The sequence below is a fragment of the Pelobates fuscus genome, chromosome 4 (genome assembly GCF_036172605.1).
Source record: "Pelobates fuscus isolate aPelFus1 chromosome 4, aPelFus1.pri, whole genome shotgun sequence".
NCBI lineage: Eukaryota > Metazoa > Chordata > Amphibia > Anura > Pelobatidae > Pelobates > Pelobates fuscus.
Window position 1 is genome coordinate 30,585,030 of NC_086320.1, and position 15,422 is coordinate 30,600,451.

General features: G+C 42.0%; 1 protein-coding gene across 2 annotated transcripts in view; it reads left to right on the plus strand.

Moving 5' to 3' along the window:
• Nucleotides 1–3,141: 3,141 nt before the first annotated feature.
• Nucleotides 3,142–15,422, plus strand: part of DNAAF11 (dynein axonemal assembly factor 11) — a 96,100-nt gene continuing 83,819 nt past the window's right edge. The window contains exons 1-2 of one of the 2 annotated variants that reach the window (XM_063450258.1): nucleotides 3,142–3,306; nucleotides 12,784–12,951. In XM_063450258.1, the coding sequence (XP_063306328.1) occupies nucleotides 3,297–3,306; nucleotides 12,784–12,951 (178 nt within the window). In that variant the 5' untranslated portion in view covers nucleotides 3,142–3,296. Of the gene's footprint in view, nucleotides 3,307–3,329; nucleotides 3,545–12,783; nucleotides 12,952–15,422 lie in introns of those variants that run through there. The other variant, XM_063450257.1, reaches the window with a different exon arrangement.

Consider the following 15,422-nt stretch of genomic DNA (forward strand, 5'->3'; position numbering starts at 1 on the left):
ATAGGGTTACAGTAGGGGGGCAATATATAGGGTGACAGTAGGGGGGGCAATGTATAGGGTGACAGTGGGGGGAAATGTATAGGGTGACAGTAGGGGGGCAATGTATAAGGTGACAGTGTGTGGGGGGGGTGACAGTAGGGGGGGCAATGTATCGGGTGACAGTAGGGGGGCAATGTATAGGGTGACAGTGGGGGGGCAATGTATAGGGTGACAGTAGGGGGGAATGTATAGGGTGACAGTAGGGGGGGCAATGTATAGGGTGACAGTGGGGGGGGCAATGTATAGGGTGACAGTAGTGGGGCAATGTATAGGGTGACAGTAGGGGGGCAATGTATAGGGTGACAGTAGGGGGGGCATTGTATAGGGTGACAGTGGGGGGCAATGTATAGGGTGACAGTGGCGGGCAATGTATAGGGTGACAGTAGGGGGGCAATGTATAGGGTGACAGTGTGTGTGGGGGTGACAGTAGGGGCAATGTATAGGGTGACAGTGGGGGGGCAATGTATAGGGTGACAGTAGGGGGGCAATGTATAGGGTGACAGTAGGGGGGGTCAGTGTGTGGGGGGCAATGTATAGGGTGACAGTGTGTGTGGGGGGTGACAGTAGGGTGGGCAATGTATAGGGTGACAGTAGGTGGGGTCAGTGTGTGGGGGGCAATGTATAGGGTGACAGTGTGTGTGGGAGGGTGACAGTAGGGGGCAATGTATAGGGTGACAGTAGAGGGGGTCAGTGTGTGGGGGGCAATGTATAGGGTGACAGTGTGTGTGGGGGTGACAGTAGGGGGGCAATGTATAGGGTGACAGTAGGGGGGTCAGTGTGTGGGGGGCAATGTATAGGGTGACAGTGTGTGTGGGGGGTGACAGTAGGGGGGCAATGTATAGGGTGACAGTGTGTGTGGGGGTGACAGTAGGGGGGCAATGTATAGGGAGACAGTAGGGGGGTCAGTGTGTGGGGGCAATGTATAGGGTGACAGTGTGTGGGGGGGGGTGACAGTAGGGGGGGCAATGTATAGGGTGACAGTAGGGGCGGTCAGTGTGTGTGGGGCAATGTATAGGGTGACAGTGTGTGTGGGGGTGACAGTAGGGGGGCAATGTATAGGGTGACAGTGTGTGTGGGGGGTGACAGTAGGGGGGGCAATGTATAGGGTGACAGTAGGGGGGTCAGTGTGTGGGGGGCAATGTATAGGGTGACAGTGTGTGTGGGAGGGTGACAGTAGGGGGGCAATGTATAGGGTGACAGTGTGTGTGGGGGGTGACAGTAGGGGGGGCAATGTATAGGGTGACAGTGTGTGTGGGGGGTGACAGTAGGGAGGGCAATGTATAGGGTGACATTAGGGGAGTCAGTGTGTGTGGGGCAATGTATAGGGTGACAGTGTGTGTGGGGGTGACAGTAGGGGGGGCAATGTATAGGGTGACAGTAGGGGGTCAGTGTGTGGGGGGCAATGTATAGGGTGACAGTGTGTGTGGGGGTGACAGTAGGGGGGCAATGTATAGGGTGACAGTAGGGGGGGTCAGTGTGTGGGGGGCAATGTATAGGGTGACAGTATGTGTGGGGGGTGACAGTAGGGGGGGCAATGTATAGGGTGACAGTGTGTGTGTGGGGGGGTGACAGTAGGGGGGGCAATGTATAGGGTGACAGTAGGGGGGTCAGTGTGTAGGGGGCAATGTATAGGGTGACAGTGTGTGTGGGGGGTGACAGTAGGGGGGCAATGTATAGGGTGACAGTAGGGGGGTCAGTGTGTGGGGGGCAATGTATAGGGTGACAGTGTGTGTGGGGGTGACAGTAGGGGGGGCAATGTATAGGGTGACAGTGTGTGTGGGAGGGTGACAGTAGGGGGGGGCAATGTATAGGGAGACAGTAGGGGGGGTCAGTGTGTGGGGGGCAATGTATAGGGTGACAGTGTGTGTGGGGGGTGACAGTAGGGGGGCAATGTATAGGGTGACAGTAGGGGGGTCAGTGGGTGGGGGGCAATGTATAGGGTGACAGTGTGTGTGGGGGTGACAGTAGGGGGGCAATGTATAGGGTGACAGTGTGTGTGGGAGGGTGACAATAGGGGGGCAATGTATAGGGTGACAGTGTGTGGGAGGGTGACAGTAGGGGGCAATGTATAGGGTGACAGTGTGTGTGGGAGGGTGACAGTAGGGGGCAATGTATAGGGAGACAGTAGGGGGGGGGTCAGTGTGTGGGGGGCAATGTATAGGGTGACAGTGTGTGTGGGGGGTGACAGTAGGGGGGCAATGTATAGGGTGACAGTAGGGGGGGTCAGTGGGTGGAGGGCAATGTATAGGGTGACAGTGTGTGTGTGTGTGGGGGTGACAGTAGGGGGGCAATGTATAGGGTGACAGTGTGTGTGGGAGGGTGACAGTAGGGGGGCAATGTATAGGGTGACAGTGTGTGGGAGGGTGACAGTAGGGGGACAATGTATAGGGTGACAGTGTGTGTGGGAGGGTGACAGTAGGGGGGCAATGTATAGGGTGACAGTGTGTGTGGGAGGGTGACAGTAGGGGGGCAATGTATAGGGTGACAGTGTGTGTGGGAGGGTGACAGTAGGGGGGCAATGTATAGGGAGACAGTAGGGGGGTCAGTGTGTGGGGGGCAATGTATAGGGAGACAGTAGGGGGGTCAGTGTGTGGGGGGCAATGTATAGGGTGACAGTGTGTGTGGGGGTGACAGTAGGGGGGCAATGTATAGGGAGACAGTAGGGGGGTCAGTGTGTGGGGGGCAATGTATAGGGTGACAGTGTGTGTGGGGGTGACAGTAGGGGGGCAATGTATAGGGAGACAGTAGGGGGGGTCAGTGTGTGGGGGGCAATATATAGGGTGACAGTGTGTGTGGGAGGGTGACAGTAGGGGGGCAATGTATAGGGAGACAGTAGGGGGGGTCAGTGTGTGGGGGGCAATATATAGGGTGACAGTGTGTGTGGGAGGGTGACAGTAGGGGGGACAATGTATAGGGTGACAGTGTGTGTGGGAGGGTGACAGTAGGGGGGCAATGTATAGGGTGACATAAGCGAAAGACGAAGTGTTTAGGCAGTTTGTCCCTCCGCGCTCTCTCTATCCCTGCACGGTGGCCATGGGAACGGATATGAGTGACAGCATTCTGTGGGTGGGGTTAAGATGATGTGTGCGGTGCAGCTGGAGGCGGTCCTAGGACTGTACTGGGCAGGCAGTAGCATCCTGAGTTGGAAAGAGCGAGGGCGGAGCCTGTGAAACAATCTAAGGATAATGGAATGTGACAGAATGCGGTAACTGAGGAAGTTTATCCCTCTGCGCCTGCTGTATGCCTGCTCAGTTGTCATGGGGACGGGTATGAGTGACAGATGCGGTTCTGAGTTAGTTTGTCCCTCTGCGCTTGCTGTATGCCTGCTCAGTTGTCATGGGGATGGGTATGAGTGACAGATGCGGTTCTGAGTTAGTTTGTCCCTCTGCGCTTGCTGTAACTCACTTTGGTTGCCATGGCTACAGACTATGCATCTTAATCTGAGTTTATTTTTCCGGTGCTAAGTTTGAAGGCGATTTACTAACAGGCGAAGCCATGGTGTTCAGTGAGTATTACTATAAATAATAATATAATCCCTTGTCAGTCGGTGATCCTGATATCAGCATGACCCTCAGCCAGCCAGCCCCCCCCCTACAGCTGTTATATAGGGCATTTATCATGACCCTCAGCCAGCCCCCCTACAGCTGTTATAACGGGCATTTATCATGACCCTCAGCCAGCCAGCCCCCCCTACAGCTGTTATAAAGGGCATTTATAATGACCCTCAGCCAGCCAGCCCCCCTACAGCTGTTATAAAGGGCATTTATAATGACCCTCAGCTAGCCAGCCCCCCTACAGCTGTTATAAAGGGCATTTATAATGACCCTCAGCCAGCCAGCCCCCTACAGCTGTTATATAGGGCATTTATAATGACCCTTTAGCCAGCCAGCCCCCTACAGCTGTTATATAGGGCATTTATAATGGCCCTCAGCCAGCCCCCCCTACAGCTGTTATAAAGGGCATGTATCATGAGCCTCAGCCAGCCAGTTCCCCCTACAGCTGTTATAAAGGGCATTTATCATGACCCTCAGCCAGCCAGCCCCCCCCTACAGCTGTTATAAAGGGCATTTATCATGACCCTCAGCTAGCCCCCCTACAGCTCTTATAAAGGGCATCTATCATGACCCTCAGCCAGCCCCCTACAGCTGTTATAAAGGGCATTTATCATGACCCTCAGCCAGCCACCTGCAGCATAACCCTTGTATGTCATCCCTATGCAAAAGAAACACAGAAATGAATTCTTACTGACGTTACGTAGACTATGTTTTTATTTTTTGTTTTTTTTTATTTTACTTTTTTCTTCTTTTTTTTTCTCTTATATTTCAGACCATACCTGCCATTTTATCGTTTCGAATATTTCATCATTTATGGCTTGGTATATTAGTCATCATAAATATTTACTGGCTCATCCCTATCTCCTCTATTTTGTTTATTAATTAAAATTTCCTTACTTATTTAAACTTTATAGATTCATTTATTCTGTTTACTATTGGTATTCCTTAAGGGGTATCACTTTACCCTAGAGACAAAGTGGGAGGAGGGGGAACCCAGCAAATCTTCAACAGAAAGAAAAAAAAGAAAAATTAACACATTCATACCTTCATTCACACCGTATCTTCCAACAATTCAGTCGTTTTTATTGTTTATTGTGAGGAGTAATGTCTATTTCGTTCTTATCTCTCTAGGGCTTATTAAGTCACTATTAATAGTTCCCTCTCTAGTTGCTACAATTTTTTTTAGCCAATTTACCTATTTATCATAGTCCTTATATTGATTTTTAATTTTATTCAACCCTGTTTCCATTTGAATCTGGTATTTCAATTGTTGAATACCTTTTTGCAGCTCCACCAGATGTGGAGATAATCCCCCTTAGTTTCTCCACATCTCCAACATAGATCGTTATTATTTTGTAACACTCTTGACATTTTTGAAGGTACCAAATACCATTTATTGATCACTTTGTAAAATGTTTCCATTAAAGAGAGACTGTGCACATATTTATTTACTTTAATTATTGCTTCATACCATTCTTCTAATTCTATGGGGCAGTTCAGAGCTTTTTCCCAACTTCTTATTGCTGTTGGAAAGTTCTCTGTTTTTGTAATATCGAGTAATTTTGTACATTTTGAGAAAAGATTCTTTGAATCTTTCCTATTAAAGACTGTTTTTAATATATGGTATTATTCTCCATTATTCATAATTGATTTGTTCTTCAAATAGTTTTTAACTCTTAAGTATGAAAAAGCCTCTCGATTTGGAAGGGACATTGTCCTAACTAATATATCAAAGGTCTTTAATTCGTTATTCGCCATTAGATTTTCAACCTTTCTAATATTTACAACTTTCCAGTCTTTTAGCGATATATTCATTATATCCGTTTCAAGACATTCTATATCTTGGAAACCCAAGATCCTATTTTTGATGTCTATTTTCTTTTTTACTTTTTCCCATATGGGAATTATTTGATTCAACACAAATGATAATGAATAATCGCATACCTTATTATTCCATATAATATTAGACAGATTTTTAGTTTGACATAGATCTGTTTCAATCCTCCACCATACTTCTTTTGGATAAATCTCTTTTTGCAACATTGCCATATGATACATTATCCCAGCTTCATAATATCTTTCAATATTCGGGAAGCCTAGTCCCCCTTTATTTATATTGCAGCTCATAGTATTCATTTTTATTCTAGGCTTTTTCCCCCTCCAGACGAAATTGGCAAAAGAAGATTTAATCATTTTTAGCCATGGTATAGGAATAATTAATGGCACCATCCTAAACAAATAAATCCACTTAGGCAGAACGTAAGATCTCAAAGTGTTAACTCTACCCCACCATGATATTTCTAAATGGCGCCATTCTTTTAAGTCTTTGTTTGTATTTTTCAAAAGATGCATAAAGTTTGTTTCCATTATTCTTTCTAGCTTTTTATTTATTCTAATTCCTAGGTAGACAAATTCTTCTGATTGAGGAAAGTTGAATCTATTTTGTAGTTTTTCTATTATATCTGGTGCTATATTCTTGTACATTGCAATAGATTTGGATAAGTTCAATTTATAGTTGGATACCTTACTGAATTGTTCAATTTCTGCTATCACATATGGTAAAGAATTTTCTGGATCAGCGACATATAAGAGAGTGTCATCTGCATATAATGAGATCTTTAAATCTCCTTTAGAAATAGGCAGACCCTTAATTAGCGTGTTTTGTCTAATTTTCGAAGCAAATTTTTCAACAGTAATGATATACAAAATTGGCGACAAAGGACAGCCTTGTCTCGTACCGTTTTCCAAGCCAAACCAATTTGAACATATATTTTGACCTATGGACCTAGCTGCCGGTTTCTTATACAGGGTGCCTATCGCATCTAACACCCATCCCGAGATATTAAAGGCCTTTAAAGCCTTAAACATGAATCCCCAGCTGACCCTGTCAAACGCTTTCTCTGCGTCTAATGACAGGATCAGGGGACTCCCTTTCTTATCTGCTAAATCAATTGAATCTATTAACCTTCTGATATTGTTTCCTGCGTTTCTCCCAGGGACAAATCCAACCTGGTCTGGTTTAATAATTTCAGGTAAGACTGTTTTTAATCTCTTTGCAATAATTGAAGCGAAAATCTTGACATCTACATTTATTAAAGAGATCGGTCTATAACTTTTTACATCTGTTGATATTTTGCCTGTCTTCAAAATTGTCAGAATATTGGCCCTCAACATCTCCTGTGGAAATGATCCTCTGTTTACAGCCTCATTGAAAGTTCTAGTTAACGGTTCCACAATTATGTTTTTCATTACCTTGAAGAACTTATTACTAAAGCCATCTGGTCCAGGAGTTTTGGCTAATTTATTTATTGCTTCTGTTACTTCTTCTTTAGTGGTGACCTTGTTTAATAATTCTAATTGATCTGGGGATATTTTTGGTACTTCAAGATCTTTTATATAATTATCTATTGACTCATCCGTAGGTCTATTGGGCAAGTTGTAAAGGGACTTATAAAATTAATTAAAGGTCTCCCCTATTTCATTCGGAGCTCTATATGTTTTACCTTCATGTATAATTTTATCTATACGATTATCTGCTAATTTCTTTTTCAGTTGCTTTGATAAAATTTTATCTGCTTTATTTTGTCGATAATAATATCTAATTTTTAGTTTAATTATTTTCTTTTCTATGTTTTCTGATATTTTTTTCTTAATAATCTGTTTAATATTAGCTATTTTATTTGCCCTTCTTTATCTGGATTTAATTAGTATTCTTTAGAAACTTTAAATAATTGAATATATACCGTATTTATCGGCGTATAACACGCACTTTTTTCCCCTGAAAATAGGGGGAAAATCGTGGGTGCGTGTTATACGCCGATATCCCATAATTACTTACCTGTCCTGAAGCGTGGGCCGGCTTCACAGCGCGCACCGCGGTACAGGAACTTTAATTTCATGTTCCGGTTTCCGGCGGGACTGAAAGGAAGTGTGCACAATTGCACACTTCCTTTCAGTCCCGCCGGAAACCGGAACATGAAATTAAAGTTCCTGTACCGCGGTGCGCGCTGTGAAGCCGGCCCACGCTTCAGGACAGGTAAGTAATTATGGGAGGGGAAGTACACTATGGGAGGGGAGGGGGCGGGGGGGAAGTACACTATGGGAGGGGAGGGGGGGGGAAGTACACTATGGGAGGGGAGGGGAGGGGAAGTACACTATGGGAGGGGAGGGGGGGAGAATACTATGGGAGGGGAGGGGGGAGAATACTATGGGAGGGGAGGGGGGGAGAATACTATGGGAGGGAGGGGGAGAATACTATGGGAGGGAGGGGGAGAATACTATGGGAGGGAGGGGGAGAATACTATGGGGGGGGGAGAATACTATGGGAGGGGAGGGGGGAGAATACTATGGGAGGGGAGGGGGGAGAATACTATGGGAGGGGGGGGAATACTATGGAAAGGGGGGGGACACTATGGGATGAGGGGGGAACACTATGGGATGAGGGGGGAATACTATGGGATGAGGGGGGGGGAATACTATGGGAGGGGGGGAAATTTCCTGGAATTTCTTTCTAAAAATGAGGTGCGTGTTATACGCCGGTGCGTGTTATACGCCGATAAATACGGTAATTCTGATAGTCCTTTTCCTTCTTTTTTTTTGGCTCTCCTTTTAATATTTATACAGTGTCCTCTTATAGTCGCTTTATATGTACACCAGGTAATTAAATCTGAAGTATCTTCCGGTCTATTTTCCTCAAAAAAATACTGTGACAGTTCTTTCAGTAGCTCCTGGTTTTCAATGCTAAATTATATTGAGTCATCTAGTTTCCAGGTAGTTCTAGGATAAATATATTTTCCATCTTTTAAATCCATTAAAATAATGTTATGGTCTGACCAAATCATTATTTTGATCTCTATTTTTGTCACTTTTTCTATCACTTTTGGGTCTCCTAGGAAGAAATCAATTCTTGAATATGAATTGTGCGGCCAAGAGTAAAACGTGTATTCTTTAGCTACGGGGTTCCGAACCCTCCAAATGTCATAGAGGTTATTTTTTTAAATTATGTTATGGAAAATACTTGCATTTCTTACGCCATTTTTATCCGAAGTTGTCTTATTATTATTAAATTTGTCTAATACAGTATCCAAAACACAATTAAAATCCCCTCCTATTATCACATACCCCATAGAAACTTTTTCCACTGGTTCTAGAATATGGGAGAACAGTCTCATCGGATTACTATTAAGTAAATATACATTCACAATTGTGTACAGATCCCCATCAATTTCACAAATCAGTATTATAAATCTACCTTCTGTATCAATGTCCCCATGTTTTATTTCTACTTGTAGTAATTTAGAAAAACAAATAGCCACTCCAGCTTTCTTTTCGTCTTTCCTTGAGGAAATCGCTAATAATGGAAATTTTTTGCCAAGCCACCTGGTACTATCTCCTAAGGTCCAGTGAGTCTCTTGTATCAGGACCACTTGATTTTTTTCTGCTACTAAATAATCGTTAAAAGCCCGTCTTTTATGTGGGAGATTTAGACCTTGGATATTGATTGATGCGAATTTAACCATACCCTTTTCTTATTTCTCTAGAGTTTGACAATTCCCCACAAATAACCGCATAGTCTGTATATGCTAACACAACTGTACTATTCATACTCATCCTCCATTTATACACATTCATACTATCATCTTTATATTTGTCTCTAATTCCAGGAGACCTTCTTTCATACATAATTGGATGCCTTATCAAGGCAATCACTAAGTTCTACTTAGAACTTACGGGCGGGGTACGTTGATCAATTGTGGCGGCGGGAAAAGGAAGCACCTAACTTATATAGAATTTCAATTTCATTTCTCTATTATTACAATATAATTCTTGATTGATTATTGCTTGATATCTCTGGTAACCCCTTCATTATTATTATTATTATTATTGCCATTTATATAGCTCCAACAGATTCCGTAGCGCTTTACAATATTATGAGAGGGGATTTAACTATAATAGGACAATTACAAATAAACTTACAGGACCAATAGGTTGAAGAGGACCCTGCTCAATCGAGCTTACATTCTATAGGAGGTGGGGTGTAAAACACATTGGGACATTATTTTGCGATATTCTAATCATAGGATTTAAAAAAAAAAAAAAAAAAAGTATCTTAAGTGCCCAAGTGTTTAAATTTGTTCCGTTATAATGTACGTTACTGTATGTGAATGTACACTTGTGCTGGTGAGTATCTTCCTCTTGTTGGCTAAATATATTTAAAGGAATATCTTATATATTATATATTGCTTGTAAAATGTATTTTTATATATATATATATATATATATATATATATATATATATACGTAATATTGTTCAGCTTCTAACTAATTCCATATACTTAAAGGACCACTCTAGGCACCCAGACCACTTCAGCTTAATGAAGTGGTATGGGTGCCAGGTCCAGCTAGGGTTAACTAATTTTTTTATAAACATAGCAGTTTCAGAGAAACTGCTATGTTTATCAATTAGTTAAGCCTTCCCCCTAATTCTCTAGTGGCTGTCTCACTGACAGCCGCTAGAGGCGCTTGCGTGATTCTCACTGTGAAAATCACAGTGAGAGCACGCAAGCGTCCATAGGAAAGCATTATGAATGCTTTCCTATGCGACCAGCTGAATGCGCGCGCAGCTCTTGCCGCGCGTGCGCATTCAGCCGACGGGGAGGATCGGAGGTGGAGAGGAGGAGGAGAGCTCCCTGCCCAGCGCTGGAAAAAGGTAAGTTTTACCCCTTTTCCCCTTTCCAGAGCCGGGCGGGAGGGGGTCCCTGAGGGTGGGGGCACCCTCAGGGCACTCTAGTGCCAGGAAAACGAGTATGCTTTCCTGGCACTAGAGTGGTCCTTTAAGCTATGTGCATCTTTTAATCGTGTTTAGAACTATTCTCATCTTTACTCGTGTTAAATTTCTTACCTAAAATCTTCGTGTGCCCTATTACATCTTACTTATTACTCTACGAATATAAATTTAGTGTACATGTCTTATTTTGCTAAAGAATTTCTTTTAGATACAGTGACAGAAATCTTCCTCGTTTTATAAAAGTGCTAAATATTCTTTCCTATAACCCACCAAAAAAAAACAAAAATCCACTAAATTAGACTCTCAGTTTTAGAGGACTTTTTCTGTTACATCAGCTTTTTCTCTTTTATCCATGCCATAGCTTTATCTACTGAATCAAAGACCTCAAGATGGTCATTTATGTAGATTCTTATTGCGGTGGGAAATCCCCATGTATATTTTATCTAATGGGTTCTTAGTATAGCTGTAGCAGGTGCAAATGTTTTCCTTTGCATTCTAGTAAAGAAAGACAAATCTGAGAATACAATGATATCTCTAAATTCTTCTCCTTGTGGTTTCTTGGCTCTACTTGCTTTTAGAATTTCCTCTTTAAATTGAAAAGATTAAAAACAACAGATTATATCTCTTGCTTTGGTATCTGGAATATTTTTTGGTCTGTACAATCTGTGGTATCTTTCTGGGCAATAGTTGAATTTCTCTATCTCTATCCCCCAGGCTTTCCATAAATTTAACAGGAAATCTGGGATCTTATCCTGAGTTATCTTTTCTGAAATATTCCTTAACCGCAAATTATTGCATCTCGAGCGATCCTCCAAATCGCCCAATTTTGTTTCCATTTCCTTAATTTTTTCCAATAGTTGGATATTTTGATCTTTCATTAGTTTCTCTTGAAATTCCAAACAGTTCATTTTTTCTTCAGCCATGTTTATTTTCTCAGTTAGGAGTTTCATTTGATTTAAGATCTCCTCTGAGTTCTGATTGATTTGTTTCATTAATGTTTCTGACTGAGTGTTTAGACATATCTCCAGAAACTCTGTGGTAATTTGACTACTCAGAGAATTTTCAGAGTTATTTAATGTCTGTTCTAGTCTCGATGTCATTAATGAGTCCTCCTCTGTTTTTTTTTTATTAACTGGTGAGAAAAAAGTAGTTGCTTCCCTTTCAGGTTTATAATTTTTCTTATCCCTTTTTAGGGTTGATTTCTCCTGTGTTTTGGAAGCCATTTCTTCAAAACTTGTCTGGGACAAGAATATGATTATTGTCTGGGACAAGCATATGATTATTAAGATAAAATCGCACCTTAATTGGGGCTAATAGCAAATCTGGCTAGTGTATATATATATATATATATATATTTTTTTTTTTTTTTTCCTTTCCCTTCTTGTCTCTTTCTCTTTTTTTTTTTTTTGTATTTAATGACCTCCTCTTTCATAAAATAATTATGCCACTTATCTGGCTGGGTGATTTTGTCTCCAGTAGCAGACTCCAGTACCAGCTTTCACTTTCCGTCCATGTCTCTGCTCCAACGCTCCAGATACCAGATACCCTCTGAGTATACAGCCTCCGAATATCCTGCTCTGCTCCTCACTGCTTCACCGCTTCACCGCTTCCCCACTCCGACACTCGTGCATTTACTTCCCGCCATGCTCTTCCACCATCGACCTTCGTGACTCCGCCCCCTTGTACGTGCGCGCATGCGGACACACCTACGTCATCCACCAGAACACCTTGATCTTGACTACGTAGACGATGTTGATATCACAATAATAAGTGGGAACTACTGAGATGAATTGATTGAGTTCATTTCACCAACATGGGAATTCCATACTCTAATTGAGCCATTGGACAGGGGGAAAGTATCTGGCAACATTAGGTGGACACATTATGGCGCTTAGCCTGTAAGGACCATTAGCTTACTCTTCCCTAATCTAACATTTTCTGCTGAATATACACCACTTATTTAGATTGCACTCCATGAGTACATCTGCCTGAAAGATGGAAGTACGGCTTGGAGCATAGAGGCCTTATAAATAATAATCGTATTCCTTTATTAATGTATGTTTGGCACTGTTATCTTATTTCATTCTGCTAAACAATATTAAACAAATATATATGCTCAGATTTCCCTACTCTGGTATGTGGTCCACCAGGCCCTTATTTGTGGCACTTAATGCACTTTTATGTTTCCATGCATCTAAGTTCTATCCGGATGGGGAGGTTAAGAGTTTTAATAGAAGTGCCTCAAAAGGTTTAATATACCGGATGTGACACCTAGTCACAAACCTAATCATGATTTGCCTAATATACAGGAACATACATTGTTTATTACCCCTGTAACTGCAATTTATTAAATACAGTTTTGACTATCTATGTACCTTGTAAATGTAACATTGTTTCATTCAGTCACAGAAGATTTGATCAGGAGGCGAGCGGAACACAACAACTGTGAAATATTTTCCTTGGAGGAAATCTCTCTCCATCAGCAAGACTTAGAACGGATTGAACACATAGACAAGTGGTGTAAAGAGTTAAAAATCCTGTATCTACAGAACAACCTCATCCCGAAAATAGGTATGATGCTTTTATTTCTACAACTTACATGTATAATTTGAAGGGCACCATTAAGGCCTAGAACTTGGTGATTGGAGCTTCGAATGCCTTGGACAGTGTATTTTTTTATACTATCACATTATCAGCGTTGAAACAGGAAAATAATTCATACAGGCTGATATTTTCCTTTCCTGGTAATATACCATGACAGGACATACAAGTTGGCTTATATCCTCCCCTAAAACCCTATTGGACAGTAATATGTCCCCAAATTAATAAAAGGCTGCCACCTTCCATTTCCCCCTCAGTCAGTTTCAAAGTCCAACCAACTCAAAAGGAAATCTGGAGCGAATACACAGTGCTGCCATGGCATATTACTAAGAAAGGGAAATATCAATAGGTATGAATTTTCCTGTTTTGTGGTGATATCCATGGCAGCACCCAAGTCATAAGATCAGGGTGGACAATAGAGAGGCATACAAAGAATACTGCTGCAAAATAAAGTTTATTGTAGAAATAGTTAAGACGTGGTCAAAGCATTAACCACTGCTTTGCCAAAAGCACTATCCGTGGAGGACCTGACGTCCAGACCGTAGTGTTTCACAAATGTGGAGATATTGGACAAGGTCGCAGCTTTACAGATTTGGTCTGGAGTAAATGCTAGCTGCTGCCGAACAAAATAATGATAATGCCCTAGTAGAATGAACGTATAACCTGGAGGTACCAGAACACCTCTCTTTTTCCACATTCTCCAAATCTGCTGAATTTCTAGGAGAGGAGTTTAATGTGGGAAGCACAGTGTCCGGATTAATGTGGAAAGAAGATAACACCTTTGGCTAAAATTCTGTAAGAGTGCTCAACACTACCCTATCCATGTAGAAAGTGATATAAGGATCTGTGCAAGTGAGCTGCCAATTCTGATATCCTGCATTCAAATTCCAAGGCCACCAGAAGGGCTGTCTTGTGGCTGAAGAAGAAGAGGGAAACTTACAAGAGTTGCTTGAGAAACTGGGCCTTGAGAGTATAATAAGTGAGCCCCTTATCGAAACCATCGTGAAAATAATTTAAGACAATCGAGGAATTATGGACGTAGTATTCACCTGCCATTTAGATGCCCAGGCTGAAAATATTTCCCCACCACGACAGTATGCTGATGAAGTCGAAACCTTCCTGGCCTGCAAGAGAGTGTTGATGACTGAGTCTGAGAAACCTTTATCCATCAGTCTCATCCTCTCAATCTCTAGGCCTTCAGACGTAGCTTCTCTGGATCTGGCCGAACCAATGGGCCTTGAACTAGCAGATCCCGAAATCTTGACAGAGACAGGGGTTCCAACACCAATAGCTGAAGCAGGAGAGCAAACCAGGGTCACCTGGGCCACAAAGGTAGCACCGCAAGAACTTTGGTCTGTTCCTGTAAGATTTTCTGCAGGAACCAAAGAATCAGAGGCAAGTGAGTTAATATACAGCAGTTCCTGAGCCTCCAGTGGTAGGAGAGTGCATCTATCCCTTCTGCTGAAGGGATACTGAGGTAGAAAGGCAAGGGGGCAGCTTTTTATTAATTTGGGGGCACTTTACTGTCCAGGTGGTTTTAGGGGAGAATATAAATCCACATGTGAGTATTACCATTGATATGGCTGGTGATACAATTTTCTTTATTTCCTATTTAACAATACTCCTTAATTCTGGTGTGCCTTGCTTACCAGCTCCCCTCCAGATTCCAGCTCCCAGATTTCCCCCACACTTAAAAGTATTCAACATCGAATGTGTGCACCTACTAGATTTCTTTTAAGTCCATGCTTTGCCTATTTGTATGCATATGTACGACTTGGCACATTCACTCAATGTAAAGATTGATGTCTTAAAACCACCACCGAGCTATGTGATAGGGTTTGATGCACCTGCTACTTATCAAGCATTCTGAAACCCCTGTTAATGCAACAAATGCAGTGCTTTCATTTGTTTGTCCACCAAGCCAAATTGACTTTTTCTCTTTCTTCCCAGTTCACTTTCTATATTGGGTAGACAGATTTTTATTATTATTATTATTATAGCTCTTTATTTTCAAGATTAAACATTTGATACTAAAAGAAAAGACTTTGATAGCAATATGTGATGTGACCATTAGAAAGAGGTATATCTGGAGATGAGCTTATATGTCCATTATGTCAAGATTCAGGGTGCTCCTCTGGATTATTAAACTAGTGGTTGCATTTAAACCATACTTTGTAGGAAGTAAGTGTCAGTTTCTGAATAGGATTGCAGTCCCCATATGGGATAGAAGCTACGGTATCTAATTTTTATTATTATTTATTTTATAACAATCGAAGTGAGGCAGTAATCTAAACTAAAATAGAACACTCTAATAATAAATATATATATATTTATTTTTAATGTTAGTGTTCCTGAAAAACAAAAACCTAATACATTTTCATATATAAATATGGTTTTCTCTGATATTAAATCGACCTTTTTTTTTTTTTATAATTCTTTAT